This window comes from Elaeis guineensis, chromosome 16, assembly GCF_000442705.2.
Source record: "Elaeis guineensis isolate ETL-2024a chromosome 16, EG11, whole genome shotgun sequence".
Lineage (NCBI taxonomy): Eukaryota > Viridiplantae > Streptophyta > Magnoliopsida > Arecales > Arecaceae > Elaeis > Elaeis guineensis.
The window spans coordinates 45,187,738-45,205,729 of NC_026008.2; the positions used below are offsets into that span (position 1 = coordinate 45,187,738).

The following is a 17,992-nucleotide window of genomic DNA, read 5'->3' on the forward strand; positions in this document are numbered from 1 at the left end:
TAGTTGCCGCAACTATAGGCGGAACAATCGACGGTGCACCCTCTGCCGTCCAGAAGCAGCCGCCGATGTCCGCGTCAACTTCCGTCTCCTCCTCAAAGGCAGCCATCTCAGTGCTCCCACTGAGAAGGGGCGAGGCGGCCATAGCATGACACTCACCAGTCTCGGCGTCCTTCTCCTTCCCTACTGGAGCGGGCGAGGAAGGAGAAGCGACCGCGGACACCGTCCGTCTCACTCTCAAGCTCGTCGGGAGGTTCGACCCCTGGAGTTTCACAACACTGACGGTTGGACGACTACGAACGTAAGTTCGAAGAAATCGACCGCTGGCTTGCCCAACTCCAGGCGGATGGTCAGAAGTCTTCGAACGACGTTGACTTTCGAACCACCCAATCTCTCTCTCGATTTGTTCTCGATGAACCGATCTCCAGTTGGTTCAAGATGCCTCATGTGGAGCCTTACGACGGCTCCACCGATCCAGTTGATCATCTGGAGAGCTACAAGGCTCTCATGACAATTCAGGGGGCAACCGATGCCCTCCTTTGCATCGGCTTCCCTGCCACGCTCCGTAAAGCTGCCAGGGCATGGTACTCTGGCCTCTGCTCAGGGAGTATCTACTTCTTCGGACAGCTCGAGCATTCTTTCGTGGCCCACTTCAACACCAGCCGGAAGCCACCGCGAACCTCGGACAGTCTTTTCACCTTCAAACAGGGAGAAAACGAGACGCTCCGATATTTTATGGCCCGATTCAATGCGGCCACACTTGAGGTCCGGGACCTCAACGAAGACATGGCTATCTCAGCCATGAAGAGGGGGCTAAGGGGGTCCCAGTTCACATATTCCTTGGACAAGACCCTCCCCCAGACATATGTCGAATTGCTGGAGCGCGCATACAAATACATGTGTGGACGAAGGAGCTTCCGACCGGCGCCTGACCGAAGGTACGGGCCAAAAGACGAAGCGGAAGAAAAATCGGGCTACTGCTGAACCCAACTGATAAACGGGTCTCGCCCCGACGACGGAGCCCGAGATCGCCCCGACGTCGGAGTCCGAGACCGACGCATCACAGGTATGACTCCTACACTCCTCTCTCTGCTCCTCGTGCGCAGATTTTGATGGAGATTGAAGGAGCAGAATACCTACGACGGCCCCTGCCTCTGAAGGCAAAGGACCTCAACCAGAGAAAAAACTGTCGGTTCCATCGGGGCCAAGGTCACACCACCGAGCAATGCATCCAACTCAAGGATGAAATAGAGGCCCTCATATGACGAGGGTATCTCGAAAAGTACCGAAGGGATCTACCGGCTCGGTCCCTTCCTGACCAACAACCCCAACCGACTGAAGAGGCAGCGAATAATCAGCCACGGCTAGGGTCATCAACATGATCTCCAAACGACTGGATCGGGGGACGACTGCCGAAGAGGAGTCGACGAAGAGGCCGCGTCAGGATAATGTAATCTTCTTCACAGATGAGGATGCTCAGAGAATCCAAACTCTCCATGATGACGCTGTTGTTGTCTCGACGATGATAGCGAACTATGATGTAAAAAAGATTCTTGTTGATAATGGAAGCTCCACTAATATTTTATTTTACTCAGTCTTTTTCCAAATGCGACTGCCGACCGACAGACTCAGGAGAGTCTCTACGCCCCTAGTGGGTTTCGCCGGAGAAGTCGTCACGGTGGAAGGAGAAATTATTCTTTTCGTGACAGCTGAGATCGAACCACAGCAAAGCACTGTCCACATGACATTCACGGTCGTCCAAGTACCTTCGGCCTACAACGTCATACTTGGAAGACCCGGACTAAATGCCCTCAAGGCGATAGTCTCGACATACCACTTTCTGGTCCGATTTTCGACTAAAAACGGAGCCGGAGAAATACGCGGGGATCAACAACTCACCTGGTAGTACTTCCAAATCTCCACTCAAAGCAATGAATCAAAAGACTCCCTGACGGTCGACAAGCTGGACCAAGGGGAAGAGGAGGAGCGGGGTGAACTGGCTGAATAGCTGATTTCCATCCCGATGATCAAGAATCCTAAACAGGTCGTCTGGGTCGGGTCGCAGTTGTCCGATCTGGAGCAACGGCAGCTGATAGAGCTTTTGAAAGCTAACACTGACGTATTCGCTTGGTCGGCAGCGGATATGTCCGGCATACCTTCAGAAATAATAACTCACCGACTCAACATCGCCCCTAGTGTAAAGCCGGTGAGACAGAAGAAACGAACCTTCACCCCCGAAAGACAGAAGACCATCGATGAGGAAGTGGACAAGCTACTCGAGACGGGCTTCATCAGAGAAATCATATATCCCGACTGGCTCGCAAATATCGTCATGATGAAGAAAGCCAACGAAAAGTGGAGGATCTGCATCGATTACACCGACTTGAATCGGGCCTGCCCGAAGGATAGCTTCCCCCTACCGAAGATCGACCAATTGGTGGATGCGACGTCCGGTTATCGACTGCTCAGCTTCATGGATACTTTCACCGGTATAACCTGATCCGGATGGCACCCGAGGATGAAGAGCATACGGCCTTCGTGACCACCAAGGGCCACTATCACTTCAAAGTGATGCCCTTCGGTCTGAAGAATGTCGGGGCCACCTACCAACGCCTCATCAACAAGATCTTCAAAGATCAAATCGGGCAAAATATGGAGGTGTACGTGGACGACATGTTAGTGAAGACCGCACAGGCTTCAAATCATGTCCAAAACTTGTAGGAAACCTTCGCACTCTTCGGTGACATCGGATGAAGCTAAATCCGACTAAGTGTGCCTTCGAGGTAGCTTCAGGAAAGTTTCTCGGGTTTCTCATTTCTCAACGCAGAATTGAGGCCAACCCCGAGAAGATAAAGGCGATCATCGACATGCGGCACCTAAACACTAAAAAAGAGGTGCAGCACCTTAACGGAAAGGTCATCGTGCTCAGCCGATTCACCTCTCGGTCGGTTGAGAGATGTCTCCCGTTCTTTAAAATCCTGAGGCAGATGAAAGACTTTTCTTGGTCGAATGAGTGCCGGCAAGCCTTCGAAGGTTTGAAGAAGTACCTGGCTTCTCCGCCCCTGCTTGTAAAGTCAGAGGTCGGAGAAATATTGTACCTTTATTTGGCCACCATCCCGGAGGCTGCCAGTTCGGTCCTCGTCCGGGAGAACAAGAATCGAACTCACCAGCCCGTATATTACACCAGCAAAGTGCTCTACGGGACTGAAACTCGATACTCGAGGGCGGAGAAGATGATATTTACCTTGGTCATATCCGCGCAATGACTCTGTCCGTATTTCCAAGCACACGCCATCGTGGTCTTCACCAACGCGCCCCTGAGGGCGATCCTCCACTATCCCAACACATCAGGACGACTGGCAAAGTGGGTGGTGAGGCTGAGCGAGTTTGACATCTAGTACCAACCACGACCTGCTTTGAAAGCCCAAGTCTTGGCTGACTTTATTGCGGAATGCCTGACAGCCGACCAAATATCGGAAGGTGGGAGCTCCAAAGAAGCTGCGACTTCTGAATTTGACCCCGGGTCAACCTGGGTGTTACATATAGATGGAGCTTCCAATGCCCAAGGGAGTGGGGCCGGATTCCTGCTCACCAGCTCAGAGGGAGTGGTTACCGAGTATGCCCCTCGATTCAACTTCAAAGCTTCCAATAATCAAGCCGAGTATGAAGTACTTCTCACCGGCTTGAGAGTGGTGAAGGAGCTCAGGATCGACAGCCTCAGATCCTTCTCCGACTCTCAGCTGATTGTGGGGCAAGTCAAAGGCGAATTCGAAGCGCGAGACCCGACCATGATGAAATATTTCTAGAAGGTGAGAGATCTCGTGGCACACCTCAAGTATTTCGAGATCTCCCACATTCCCAGGTCAGAGAATGCTCGGGTCGATGTGCTCTCCAGGCTTATGACATCTGCCTATGGCACTTTGGGCCGAACACTTGTGGAGAGTCTCGAGCAACCAAGCATCGACAGGGCTGAGGAGGTACTACAACTGACGACCGAGCCAAGCTGGATGGATCCGATCGTTCAGTACCTGACTGATAGAACCAGCCCCGAAGATCCCGTGGAAGCCAAGCGACTCCGGTGGGTGGCCTCCCAGTATGTAGTGATGGATGGATGACTTTACAAAAGGTCGTTCTCTCTCCCCTTGCTACGGTGCCTGGGGCCGACGGACGCGGACTACGCATTCAGGGAGGTGCATGAAGGGATCTGCGGGAGTTACCTGGGGGGCAAATCCTTGGCCTACAAAGTCCTACGACAAGGTTACTACTGGCCCACCATGAAGAAAGATGCGGCTGACCTGGTTCGGAGGTGCGAGCCATGTCAAAAGTATGCGAACTTACAACCCCGGCCCGCCAACCAACTAACTGCCATTGTCGTCCTATGGCCCTTCGCCCAATGGGAGATCGATATACTCGGCCCTTGCCCTCCGACATCCGGCCAAAGAAAGTTTATAGTTGTCGCGATCGACTACTTCACCAAGTGGGTGGAGGCCGAACCTCTGGTGCAAATTATCGAGCGTAAGATAGAAGACTTTGTCCAGAAGTCCATCATCTTTAGGTTCGGACTACCGCACACCATCATCACCGACAATGGGCGACAGTTCGACAACAATGATTTCAGGAAGTTTTGTGCGAGATTTTATATCACGCACAGACTGACCTCGATCGGCCATCCACAGTCCAACGGGGAAGTCGAAGTCACCAACCGAACCATTCTGCATGGGCTGAAGACTCGACTGAATGAAGCCAGAGACCTCTAGATCGAAGAGTTGCATTCGATCCTGTGGACATACCGAACGACACCCCGAGTCCCGACCGGAGAATCTCCTTTCAACCTGGCCTATGGGACGGAGGCAATGATCCCACTAGAGATCGGGCTACCATCAACTAGAGTTGAGCAATACTGTGAACCGAGCAACTTCGAGTGTCGGAGAGCTGACTTAGACCTCCTGTCCGAGCTCTGACGCGAGGCTCAACTCCGTATGGCTTTCTACAGATAAAGAGTGGCCCGATACTACAATACTAAAGTCAGGCCAAAATCTTTCGGACCCGGAGACCTGGTTTTGAAAAAGGCGGAAGTCTCGAAGCCTCAGGATCAAGAAAAACTATCCCCAAACTGGGAAGGACCCTACAAGATTGCAGACACCTGCAGGTCAGACACCTACCGACTTGAAATCCTGGAAGGGACGGCCATTCCTCGGATCTGGAATGCTGACAACCTGAAGTCGTATTACCAATGAACTTTGTATGCCCTTCCTGCTCGGAATATAATACAATTTCAAAACTCTGGAGTCTACAAAGTTTGGCTCCCCGCCGAAGTTTGGCTCCCCATCGAAAATACGGGCCTCGATGTCCCGACTTGGTCCCTGTATTTCGATGGGAATCTATGACTCGATCGTCGAATCTACGACTCGATCATCGAATCTACGACTCGATCGCCGAATCTGCGACTCGATCGTCGAATCTGCGACTTGATCGTCGAATCTACGCCGAGCCTACGGCTCGATCGCCGAACCAACGGCCTTCACGTCTGAAGGCAAAGAGCTTCGACCAACGCGACTGGCTAACTTGCCCACTTAGCTTTAACTGAGAAGGGCAAAATACCGAGACAATCGTGACGTACCCGCCCGACCAAGGTCCGGGCAACGGATATTCGACTTACGATATACCGACTTGGTTACGATCGATCGAATGATATTCAGCTTGCCACCGCTTATCATACGCCATGATGTACCCACCCGACCAAGATCCGGGCAACGGGTATTTGATTTACGACATACCGACTTGGTTACGACCGATCGAAGGATATTCGACTTGCCATCGTTTATCATGCACCGCGATGTACCCGTCCGACCAAAATTCGGACAACGGATATTCGACTTACGACAAACCGACTTGGTCACGATCGGATGAAGAATATTCGGCTTGCCACTGTTTATCATGCATCTCGACGTGCACACCCGACCAAGGGTCGGACAACGGATATTCGACTCTTCATTGTTATCCTATCCGTATACGTCGGACACTACTCGACCATCTGACTCTACGGAATGATCATGCCAACGGGCTACGTTCGCCAATCGATCAACACTCGGCCTGACGTACATGCCCGACCAAGGTCCGGATGGCGGACGTTAGACCCTACCAAACATCCTAGCGAGATATGTCGGAGCTATGACCTATGCACTCAGAGATGGTTCGGACGATCAAACACATTCAACCACACATGGAAAAAAGTGTGAAAAGTCTTTGATTTTGCTAAGTTAAAGTTGGGCCGAAGCCGGATTACAAAATTGAGTCGAAGTCCGGTTACAAAAAGTGAGACGAAATCCGATTACAAATATCAAAGACTGAACAGAAAAAAGAAATACAAAGATAACGGGCAAATGCCCCGACTATTCGTCGGAGTCGACTTCTTGCATCGGGTGGACTTCGGGAGCAACCGGCGTGACCGCTCAGGTCGGGGAGGGACCAGGGGTTGGAGCCGCCTCATCCTCGGTAACTCGTTCCATCGGCAGTGGGTCGGCCTCTTCCTCTGCGGCTTGGTCCTCCGACCTTGGAGGAAAGATGCCGCTCAAGTCGAGCTCCGGGTGCAGACTCTGAATCGCATCCCGGGCATCCTCATACCCCACCCGATAGGAGGTGAAGCCGCTCTCGAGGAGCTCCTCTCGGTACTCATCCGAGCCACGAAAGTCCTCCACCGCCCGACTCAGTGCCTCCTTGGCCGACTCCGCCTCCACCTTCGCTATGTCGGCGTCGGCTTGGGCGGAGGACAAGTTCTCCTCGGCCTTGGCCAGGTTCTCCAGGCTAATGCGGAGCTGTTTGCGCTCGACCTCGAGCTCCCTGATGCAGCCGTCCCACTCCCACCGCAGTCGGTGGACGGAGCGGGTCTTGCACTGGATCTGCTCACGAGCCGACTGAAGCTCGGCCTCTGAGGCGGCTAGGCCGTTACTAAGTCGGGAGATCTCCTCCTCGAGCCTAGCCTCACGGTCGACCGACTGCTTCAGCTGGTCGACCAGCGTCGCCTTCTCAGCCTCGACGATCTCAGCCTTTTTCTTCCAGACTGCCCGAAAGTCGCCGAACCTCCGATACCTGGCCTCCAGCTCGGACATATTGTAAATCAGCTGTCGATAGAAGGTCGGTTGTCAAAAAACTGAACTGATAGAAAATAATAATGAAGAGGAAAGAGGAAGAAGAGGAGCTCACCTGGATCATAGTCGGATAAAAGGAAGAAAGCATGTCGGTCACCAACCGACTCTTCATGATCTCCCGATCGGTCGGGAGAATGGTTGCCTGGCACAACCTCCTGGCCAAATCATGGTTGGCCAGGGCCGACGCTCCTTCGGGAAGCTGAACGTCGGATGATGCGGCGCGGCCGGCCGACCTTGTGTCATCGCCCGATGCCATCGGAGCCTTCCCTCGCTCGGCCGCCCAGGCCCGAAAATCAGAGAGGGACGGGAAGCTCGAGCTTGACTGGGTCCCTCCCGAGGCCGCGACGGCCCTCGCCGTAGGTCGTTCGGGCTCACGTGCTTCAGCCCGAACCTCTTCAGTGGGTGGGGGAGCCGACGCTCCTTCGACTGCCTCCTCAGTCGCCCATTCCTCGAACGGTGCTCCGGGTGGCACCGTCGGTGCCGACAGGGTGATGATCGGCTCGTAGCCCGATGCACGTTCGGTGTCGGGCTGCACTGCCACCGTCGCAATGTTAGTCGGCGATGCTATCTGAGGCCTCTTGGGAGGCCGCGAAGGTCCGACCCCGGGCGCCGGTTTCTTCCTCGCCGCATGTTGCCAAATGTCAACGTCGGTCAGCCTCACTCTTGGCGGCATCCCTGCAATTTCAACAATGGGTCAGTGCAAGTCCAAAGACGGATAGAAAAGACAAAAGGACGACCGACAGACTGAGATGTACCTAAATGGAGAATCGAACTCAGGCCGACGTCGTACAGAGCTTGCTCGGTGACGAGCTCCCTCTGCTTCGGCACCAACACATCCTTCAGCCGGTGAAAGTCCTCTCGATCTCCGTCCTCCACCCGACTGTTTTTGTTCGACTGGATCCGAGGGTCGCCCCAACGGGAAGGAAACCCCCAAGGTAGCGAAAAGGAAGCAAAGAAAAATTAGTTCTTCTACCCGTGGATCGACGATGGAAGATCGGTGATGAACGAAAGACCCTTCTGGGGATTGAAGAATCACCACCCTCGGGCTTTTGGATGGGGTCGGAGGACGAAGAACGTCTGAAAGAGAGAAATACGAGGAAAGATCGGCAAAAGCCGACATAGCAGAGCAAAACTGATTATTAATCGGACTGAGTTCGGCGCCAGTTGCGTCGGACAAAGCCCGTAGTATTCTAAGACGTTCCGGACGAACTCCAGAATCAGAAAGCGAAGACCTACCCAAAGGTCCTCGACGTAGAAGGCCACCTGACCCGGAGGCGGATTGTTAACCCGACCCTTGATCCCAGGGGCGAAGAGTCCGAACTGCTCTGGGATACCGTACTGCTCCTTGAGCCGTTCAACGTTCTGCCCCGAAAGTGAAGAAGCCTCCACCTCCGGGGTCGATCGAGAATCGTCGGTCGGGTTTCCCGACTGACTTCCTCGAGGAGAGGTCCTAGCCATTACGCTAGCCCCAAAAAGAAGAACAAAGAGAAAAATGGAAAAGAAGAAAGGAGGCAAAGAAACAGGCACAGAAAAGAAAACTTCAAGAAGAATTTTCGAAGGGAGAGCACGGAGATAATTACTTGGAACTGGGGGACAAGTCGACAAGGCCTCAGCGATAGAAATGGATTTACAGCAAAAGTAAAGTTTTGGATGTAAGTGGCCGCATATATATAAGGCCCTTCAACGGTCGAGATGAAAGCACGCCGGACGAGGGCTTCCCAGATGCCGACATGTGGCAGCACCTGGGCCCTTCCTCGATCCGACGGTTCGACACACCTGCCCCCGGATCGAGCCACATCACCTCCATTTGCGTGAACAGTTCCGGCCCAATGGCCCCTTGACACATGGTGAAAAAAATCGCATCTCAAAATTCGTTAACCAACGACGGTTCGTGTTCCCAAGGAGACGGCGGTTCATGTTCCCAAAGAGACGGCAGTTCGCATTCCCAAGGAGACGGCGGTCCATGTTCCCAAGAAGACGGCAGTTCACGTTCCTAATGGGACGTCCGACACCGGATCGTTCGTTGATACGGTCGCCAGAGTCGGAGCATGATGTGATGGATAACTACTCCTTTTGCCTAAAGCCATCGCCCATGTGGAAACGCTGGTCAATACGACATCCGACTCAGGAGTGGAGGGGGGCAGCTGTTAGGATATACCGACCGACCCCTGTACGCCGACTTACCCTCGGACCTGTCCGACCGACGTCCGACTCTACCGACCGACGACTCTATCGACCGACGACTCCGACAATGACTGCCAACAAGGGCTGCCGACAATATACAGTCAAAGGTATGTCGGCCGAACAGACCCATACTGTTTCCGACCGGTCGAGCGATCGAGCCCAAATCACCGACTCACTGTTAGAGGTGGCAGCCGACATCCGACTTCTGCAAGGCACCAGACCAGCCGACGGTGTCTCCAGATCATTACCCGACGTCCCGGCAGCCGGATACCGACGTATGGTCGACCAGCCCACCCAAATGCCGTACGACCGCTATGGGCAGTTGTCCTGTCAAGAACATGCGGCATGGCCACTCTGGGGCATTATCCTGTCAAGGACACAGATTGATCCCAGTGACTTGACAGCCCACGGCGATTTGACAGTCCAAGGCGATTTGACAACTCCTCAGTTGTCTGTACCATTAATGAGGGGACCATATCGCATTCCACTATAAAACGGGGTAAGGCAACAGTCTTGGTAAGTCCTGAAGTTCGGAAGTTCTAAGTTTCGAGAAGCGCCTCTAAGCTCTCGAGCTCTCTTTCTCTCTCTCGTTGAGCCCCTGATTTTTTATTGTTGCCTAGTCTTCTCTCTGACTTAACCATCGGAGGATCTCCGTCGGAGGCATCTTCGGTCTGTGAGAACTTTTCTTGCAGGTGTACGACACCGACGATTGGGCGATGGGGGGATTGGCCGCAACAAAGTGCCTATTTGCAGTTGTCACATTCTATTCAAATACTCTACATTTCATAAAATTTTCTAGACATGACCAGAATGGCTACATGGCGAAAATGAAATGCACTGCAGGGGTGGTACCCAAGTTTAGGGTATAATTTCTCCCCTGCGCGAAAGCTCATGGTTCCATCATTTTCATAATTTTATCAGCACAGGCAAAATAACATTTTAACTAGTCCATTGTCATCCTACAATACCAATTCTGTCGCTCACGTAGCTCTGAAGACCCTTTTTTAAAAGAGAAAGGAGGAACAGTGGCATCTTTGACCCTCCCAGGAAAAGGAACTCTTTGCAGTCTTCCCCTGACTCGTCCCAATAATTCAAGTTCTTTTTATGCCTGCTCTTGCTTTCGGTCAGCCTCGATGTGAGGATGGAAAGAACCTTAACCAAACGGTTCAAGACCATGGGACTAGCAACGGTGGTCCCCGGGACACAATACTTCCCGCGCCCAAACAAAGTTGTGAAAATTCAAAGCGCGAAGAGACCTAGGCCGTCTGATCTTTGGATTCTGTTTCACGTGTGGAGCCCGAACAGCAGAATAATCTATTCACAAGTGCGCGACCAACACGTATCCATGAGTCTCTGGAAACGTCACCTCCTTTTAAATCGTTTATGTGACCGTACTACGGTGCGAGTACCTCCCAAGCTGGGCCGACACGTTGCCAGAAAATCCACTAGGCAGAGGACGGAATCCTCACGGACCAGCGTATCGAACATCAAACAGCAAATATTTTATTCAACACGTGTCGTACGGAATCCGAAGCGGATCCGTGTACGCAGGGACGTTAGAACTTGGGCGGAGGGAAAACCGAAAAATCGGGAAAATAATGGGCTGCCCCGTGAAACGCCACGCAAAAAGGAACGAACCAATTTACCCCGTTGTTTTGATGGCAAAGCTGTCGTCGATGGAAACCGGAAAAGCAGACGAGGAAGCACCGACCCAAACCCAAATGTATAGTCAAAAAAAAATTAATGTTTATATGAACAGTATCTATTTGAATTTATTTTTATATTTAAATTAATTTAAATATATATAAAAATTTAAAAATTTAAATAATATTTATATTTATATACATATCTATTGGGAATAAATAAATATGAATATAAATAAACAATCATTCAAATCATATTTGAATATTCGAATATACATATAACTTTATATATTTTTATATAAATTTTAATAATTTTTAAAAATAATATATAATTATATAAATATATTATTAATTAAATTTATTATGTATTTAATAATATTTTTAATTTTATAATTATAATATTTAATTATATAACTTATATTCGTAATTGCATCGATATTTTGTGTCTGAATTATATCCTCGTCAGTTTCAAATAAATATAAATATAAATTTTTATATTTAAAAAATATTTATATTAATATTTTATTGATTAAATATAAAATATAAATATGATCAAATAAGATAAATATAAATATGAATATATTAATATTCGATCTTAACCCAATCTAATAACAGGCCCAATGATTTGTATATTTTTAGCATATCTTAATTTAAAAAAAAAAAAAAGTACGTCTAGCAGTATTTGAAAATGGGTTGGTATCCCTTTGCGTGGCTTCCTGGGGAGCATAGCCCTCATAAAACTTTCCTCTGCGTCCCTTCCCGTCTCCCTCTCCCTCTCCCTCTCCGTCCCTTTTCCCCATGTCCTCCTTTATAAAATGAGCGCTATCATCTTTTTGTTCTTTAGCCACATCCAATTCCAGCCTCCGCCTCCTCCTCCTCCAAAGTCAAGAACACCAGACAAAGAGTAATGTAAATTTCTATCTCTAAGTTACCTCTTCCTTTTCCTTCTCTTTCCTTTAAGAACTTCCCTTATTCTCCCTTTCTTGATTCCTCTGTCTCTTTCTCTCTCCATATCTTCTCATATTTTGGCCTTCATCTCTATATATATTATGTAAACCCAGTTCTTGGCTTCAATCTTTTTTACTTCTTTCTTGGGGAAAATTATGTTATCATTGGGCTGAAGAGGAGAGCTTGTTGGTTCCCTCTCAAGAGACGAAAAGAAAAGAAAAAAAAAAAGAATGGCCGGAATCGATGCATCCAAGTACTTGCACAGCCCTGCCCACAAGGCCGTCCTGGCCCGCGACTACGACGCCCTAAGGTCCATCATCTCTTCCCTGCCCCGCCTCGCCGAGCCCACCGAGATCCGTACCGAAGCGGACTCCTTCGCCGAGGAGGCCAAGGCCGACGTCATCTCCGCCGCTCTCGACCGCCGCGACGTCCCCAACCGCGAGACCCCTCTCCACCTCGCCGTCCGCCTCGGCGACGCCACCGCCGCCGAGATCCTCATCGCCGCTGGAGCTGACTGGAGCCTCCACAACGAGCAGGGCTGGAGCGCCCTCCACGAGGCCATCTGCGCCCGCGAGGAGCACATCGCCCGCATCATCGTCCGCCACCACCAGCCCCAGGCCTGGGCCAAGTGGTGCCGCCGCCTCCCCCGCGTCATCGCTACCATGCGGAGAATGAGAGACTTCTACATGGAGATCACCTTCCATTTCGAGAGCTCCGTCATCCCTTTCATCTCAAGAATCGCCCCATCCGACACCTACAAGATCTGGAAGAGGGGCTCCAATCTGCGGGCCGACATGACGCTTTCCGGATTCGATGGATTCAAGATTCAGCGGGCCAACCAGAGCGTTCTCTTCCTCGGGGAGGGCTCGGAGGACGGCAAGGTGTCTTCCGGATCGCTGTGCATCGTCTCGCATAAGGATAAGGAGGTGGTGAATGCTCTCGATGGCGCCGGAGCGCCGGCGAGCGACGCCGAGGTCCAGCAAGAAGTCTCGGCCATGTCCAAGACGAATATCGTCCGGCCGGGGATCGACGTGACGCGGGCTGTGCTGCTGCCGCAGCTGACCTGGAGGCGGCAGGAGCGCTCGGAGGCCGTCGGCTCGTGGAAGGCGAAGGTGTATGACATGCATCATGTGGTCGTGAGCGTCAAGTCCCGGCGCGTTCCCCGTGCGGCGGCGGCCAACGATGAGGAGGCCGTCATCTCTTCTTCCAATGACAATGAGACGGACAACAATGAGTATGAGGGTATCTTGACCGCTGAGGAGCGGAAGCAATTGGAAATCGCTTTGAAAATGGAGTCGCTCGATACGATTGACGAAGATCTCTCCGATGACTTAGTCGGGCACCGGAGGAGTTGCTACGAGCCGAAAGAAATTCCAGTGGACAATGCGAGCAGCTGTGGCATTGATGGAAGGAAGCAAGATAAGATATGGTGGCTCGGCGACCAGGGAAAGAAGGGAGATCATAATCACCACAAGCTGGATTTGCAGCAGAAGATGGCACCGCCAAGAAGCTCGCTTTGTATAGATGAGAAGGTGAGTGACCTCCTTGGGGATTCTCCAGCCAGGACTAGTAGTAGGCAGGGAAGGCATTCCATAGAGATTGCCTGCTGTAGGGAGGACCTAGAAGAGGCAAGGGACAGGGATTCGAAGAAATCTTCAGCGAATTTAGCGAATGGGGGTCGACGGAAAAAGGGTAACCAAGAGAAAGAGAGCGAGTTCAAGAGAGGTTTGACTCCTGTTCTCTGGCTATCTCCCAACTTTCCACTGAGGACTGAGGAGCTTCTGCCGCTGCTTGACATACTTTCGAATAAGGTGAAAGCTATACGTCGTTTGAGGGAACTACTAACTACAAAACTTCCTTCCGGGACTTTTCCAGTCAAGGTATGTCATAAAGATATATGTTGAATGCGTCTTTTGATTATCTTTAATGACTTGCTCAGCAAACAGTCTCCGTATCCATTGTTTGTGATGATAATCCTTCCTGCATCCTTCTTTAATCACTAGCTGTAGTTTCATCATACTAGCTGTAATAGGTCATGTCTTTTGGGAACTTCTATAGATTAGTAACCGCCATTTCTGTATCTGCCAATTCTTTTTGTGATATATTGTATCTTTAGATAGATCTTTGCGTGTTGCTATCAGTATGTTTTAGTAGAACATGCGTGCTTCAAATAATCAACTTTTATCTTGATTTTTAGACAGCCTTTGTCTTCAGCGAAAATAATTTGTGACTTGCAAGACAAGTACTTGATCACACTGATTTGCATGCTAAAATGCATGCCTTCATGATGGTGCACATATATGCGGATGAGAGAGTTCCATTAACATCTTTCACATCATTTTGAGGTACCCTGAGTAGAGAAAAAGGGGAGATGTTTAAGTTTTTGATGGTTGATAAATGCTTGACTTTTCTAATCTAATTTTTCGTTTTCATAGTGGATCTCGCTAGCATGTCAATTTAAGATGGAATTCTAAGACAGCTATGCTGTTAATCAGCAAAGTATTTTGCATATTCTTCTCACTATGTATCTGCCATCTGTTCCTTATACAAGAAACTGCTTGTTTCCCGCCCGCCTTTGTATGCATAGCTTTCCATCCTTGTGTAGTCATTGATTTCCATACCTTTTTGGTTTAATCCATCTCTGCAGGTAATCTTCAAAAATTGGAACATCAGAAATTCCTCGGATAACAACATAAAGCTACTATTTGCACTTTCATGTCTGTTTTAATATGAAAAATCCAGAACAGTCATTCTCTGCAGCCTTTTTATATTAGGTGCTCTTCTTGATATGTGGATGACTCTCTTTCCTTGCTTCTATTGAACTACTTTGGAAGGAGGTGCAGCCAAGGAAATAAATAGCCTAAACAGATGCTAGAGAAATGCTAGTTCTAGGCAGATGGATTGGTCATCCACATGTTATGAACCAGTAAATTGACACGAACCAGTAATTTTCTGTAGGGCTTACCTGATAGATATTGGAGAACAAGGAAAAAGATTCTTTGTGGATGAACTTGGAAAAAAGATGCTTTGTTCACGAACCATTATTGGTTCACCTTTAGAGATACAGTGTTTGAACTTAGAATTTTGCAGCCGAGTTTTTATAGGGCTACGGACATAGATATGGCCAGAGCTATCACTGATTTCTGGTTTGGGGCAAATTTGTACTAAGTTTAGTGCAGCAGCACATGCGTATCATGTTTTTGTCTTCTCATGGCGGCAATATGTGGAATTTAAGAAGGCTTGTTGCTGTCTATCCTTGAATACAGAATTTGGTAAACCTGTTGTGTTTACCTTTGGTATTATTTTGATTACAAGATTCTAGTCTGAATCCATTGTAGGTCACCTTTATGTGGGAGAACTTTCTTTATGCCCTTATGATTTCTCGCATCTGTGGTCAAGCTGAGCAAATGATATTATTGGCTGGAAATATTTGGGAGGCTTTAGTCTGTCAGTTGAGTTGGTCCTCTGTGTTCTTTAGTCGGCTTCTCAGGTTTTGTTTACATGATCTTTAAATTTTGGGATTCGCTGGGGGTTCTGTTAGGGGTTGGAACTTGGAAGTGTCCTAATTGGTAAATAAATGACTTCAAGCATGCACTACCAGGCCGCAGGGAAAGGAATGAATGGAGTACCAGGTTCTTAAAAGGTTTTTATATTCTGTAGAAGGTTGTTATTGGGAGGTAGCTAACTAGGAATTTATTATAAGTTTTAGATATAAAGCAGGTTTGATGAACCGGTTTGTGTTAGAGAAGCATGGCTTGTGAAATCACACTGGGGTCCTTAACTGGGAGAAAAAGTTTGCTCTGTTTCTTGAGTTCAGAATTGGAACTAATCCACATTTGATGGCACTATTTGACAGGATGTTAGTTGTGATGGCCGGCGACCACAATTATGGAGGAATTTATTACATATAGAAATAACTAGCATGACAACAGTAATTTGCATTTTCAAAGAGTGCTACATTGTTAATAAGGTTAGGAAGAGACCTTTAGACCTTCCCTTTTTTGTAGTAAAAAATTTTTGCTTGGTTATTGTGTAAACGTTTGAATGGCTAGCTTATTTTATGATAGGATCTTTGTACGACCAATTAGAGGAGCTATTGATCACCCAGATTTTTGTAGTTGCAAAGTTTAAGTTATTCTTCTTTTGTTACCCTGCTTCAGGCCAGATTTTGTATTTAAATCAGGTTATCATTAGCAACCTTGAATATATGACACAAGTATATCAGTGGGGTGAAGTGTAAATGACTGGGCTTTGCTTATTGTTTGAAGTGGTATGCGTGGACTATTGGATGCTTGTGAACCCATGGTCAATTCGCAGTGCTATGTCTTCTGTATTGAATATTTCGCTTAATGTGGACTAGGCTTAAACCAGGCCTGTTATCTTTAATCGCATACTCCATGGCCTTTTCATCTAGTTTGATGCAGGTCATGAAATCCAGCAGTGGATTTATCATGCGTTAGATTCTGCAACTTTGCATTTCCCTTTGAGCTCTTTTTCTTCCTGTAAATTTACGAATCTCCCAATCATTTTATTTCTGATGTTCTTTCACGCAGCCCCTGAGTAAATGGTAGTTATTTTCAGGTTGCCATTCCAGTTGTGCCGACCATAAGAGTCCTGGTCACATTTACCAAGTTCGAAGAATTACAGCCATTGGAAGATTTCTCCACACCACCTTCAAGTCCTGTGAAGAACTACCCGAGTAAAAAACTACCCTCAAGTTCATGGCTTCAGTGGATGAAGGGATCCTCCCATCAGAAGAAATCGTCAAAATCATCTGGATCCAGCAACCATGTTGAAAATATCCAGGACCCTTTCCTGATACCCCCAGATTATACTTGGATATCACCTGAAGCAAAGAAAAAGAAGTTGCAGGAGAATAAAAGCAAATCTAAGAAGAGGCTAGGCAAAACGAGACAGGGGCCTGAATCTGTGAGAGAGGAGCGGTGACCGGACATGACCATGTCAGCTCCATGGGAAGATGCTAGTTGGAAGTAAATTCCTGGGCTATCTGTGTTCAATGCGAGATGAAATCCTTAAGCCTTCTGGGGATAGGTAATGTAAAGCATCTGGAAACTGATTTTGACCAACGTTAGTGAGATTTGTCGGCGCATTCTTTCTGATAATGAACGATTCCCTGCGGTGTAATTTTTCACCGGCATTGTTTCGGTGAGCGTCTCTCTCTTGTCCTTGCTCAATACGAACAAATTTTCAATTTTGGATACTTGGATTTAGCCATTTAGTCGATTTGCTCTGATAATTTGGCTAAATTATGTGGATCCTAATCTTCAGCACAAATACACGAGCAACCTTTCATCAGTGAAACTTTTGCACCCGTACAATTAGGAGGGAGCCATATGAGTGCTAGAAGAACTTGGATCATCAAAGTTGGAACAGACCACGGGAACACTGCAAGAAAGTTATTTTCACGTGAGGATGTTGTTGCGAGTTCTTGTATATTGTCTCACTTTAACTTCTGTGAACATTGATTTTCTTTTCCCAATCCAGTGTTGTTCAGGTTTCTTTCTCCGGTATCGTCGTCATGTGATCATTCTACTGCCAACCCTTTTTGGTCTTGGGTAAAATAATACCAACCTTTTCTATGTCGCAGTGTGCTGCATTTCCTCCATATTGACGTTAACCCCCGTCTCGTATGTGACGCGCAACCTCTCTCTCTCTCTCTCTCTCAAAAGTGATAATTATGTGTGATATGCGGTCTGGTCTCTCGTTCTTTCTCATGCGAACGCAATTTTTTTTTTTTGGGTAAAGTGGACTGAAGTTTATATTAGAATAAAAGAAACAGAATCAAAATAAAAAGAGTAATACACCATATAGAAAACACCCTCCCTTGCAGAATGGTTGCGTGACCGGGTGTCGCGGGCCTATCCATAAAAACAATGTCACGGGTCTAACATGTCTTCGAGGTTGCAGTTTGACCTGCCTCAAAGCCTTGCATGCACCACGCATATTTAAGCCATCAGGTACAACGGCTGCGCCATCATCATGGTCGCCACCACCCCATCACCCTTGCCCATCGTTATCGTTATTGTATCTCCACCACCACTATAGAATTTT

At 48.6% G+C, this 17,992-nt stretch overlaps 1 protein-coding gene across 2 annotated transcripts; it reads left to right on the forward strand.

Annotated features, from left to right (window-relative positions):
• Nucleotides 1-11,752: 11,752 nt before the first annotated feature.
• Nucleotides 11,753-17,504, forward strand: LOC105059150 (uncharacterized). Of its 2 annotated transcripts, XR_012137598.1 has the most exons (3): nucleotides 11,753-13,800; nucleotides 16,502-17,086; nucleotides 17,210-17,504. XR_012137598.1 is itself a non-coding variant. In XM_010942371.4 (2 exons), exons 1-2 carry the CDS (start codon nucleotides 12,151-12,153, stop codon nucleotides 16,865-16,867), a joined length of 2,016 nt encoding a protein of 671 aa, XP_010940673.1. In that variant the 5' UTR covers nucleotides 11,753-12,150; the 3' UTR covers nucleotides 16,868-17,504. The 2 variants fall into 2 exon arrangements, 1 of the variants encoding a protein (XP_010940673.1); XM_010942371.4 differs by having other exon boundaries at nucleotides 16,502-17,504.
• Nucleotides 17,505-17,992: the final 488 nt, after the last annotated feature.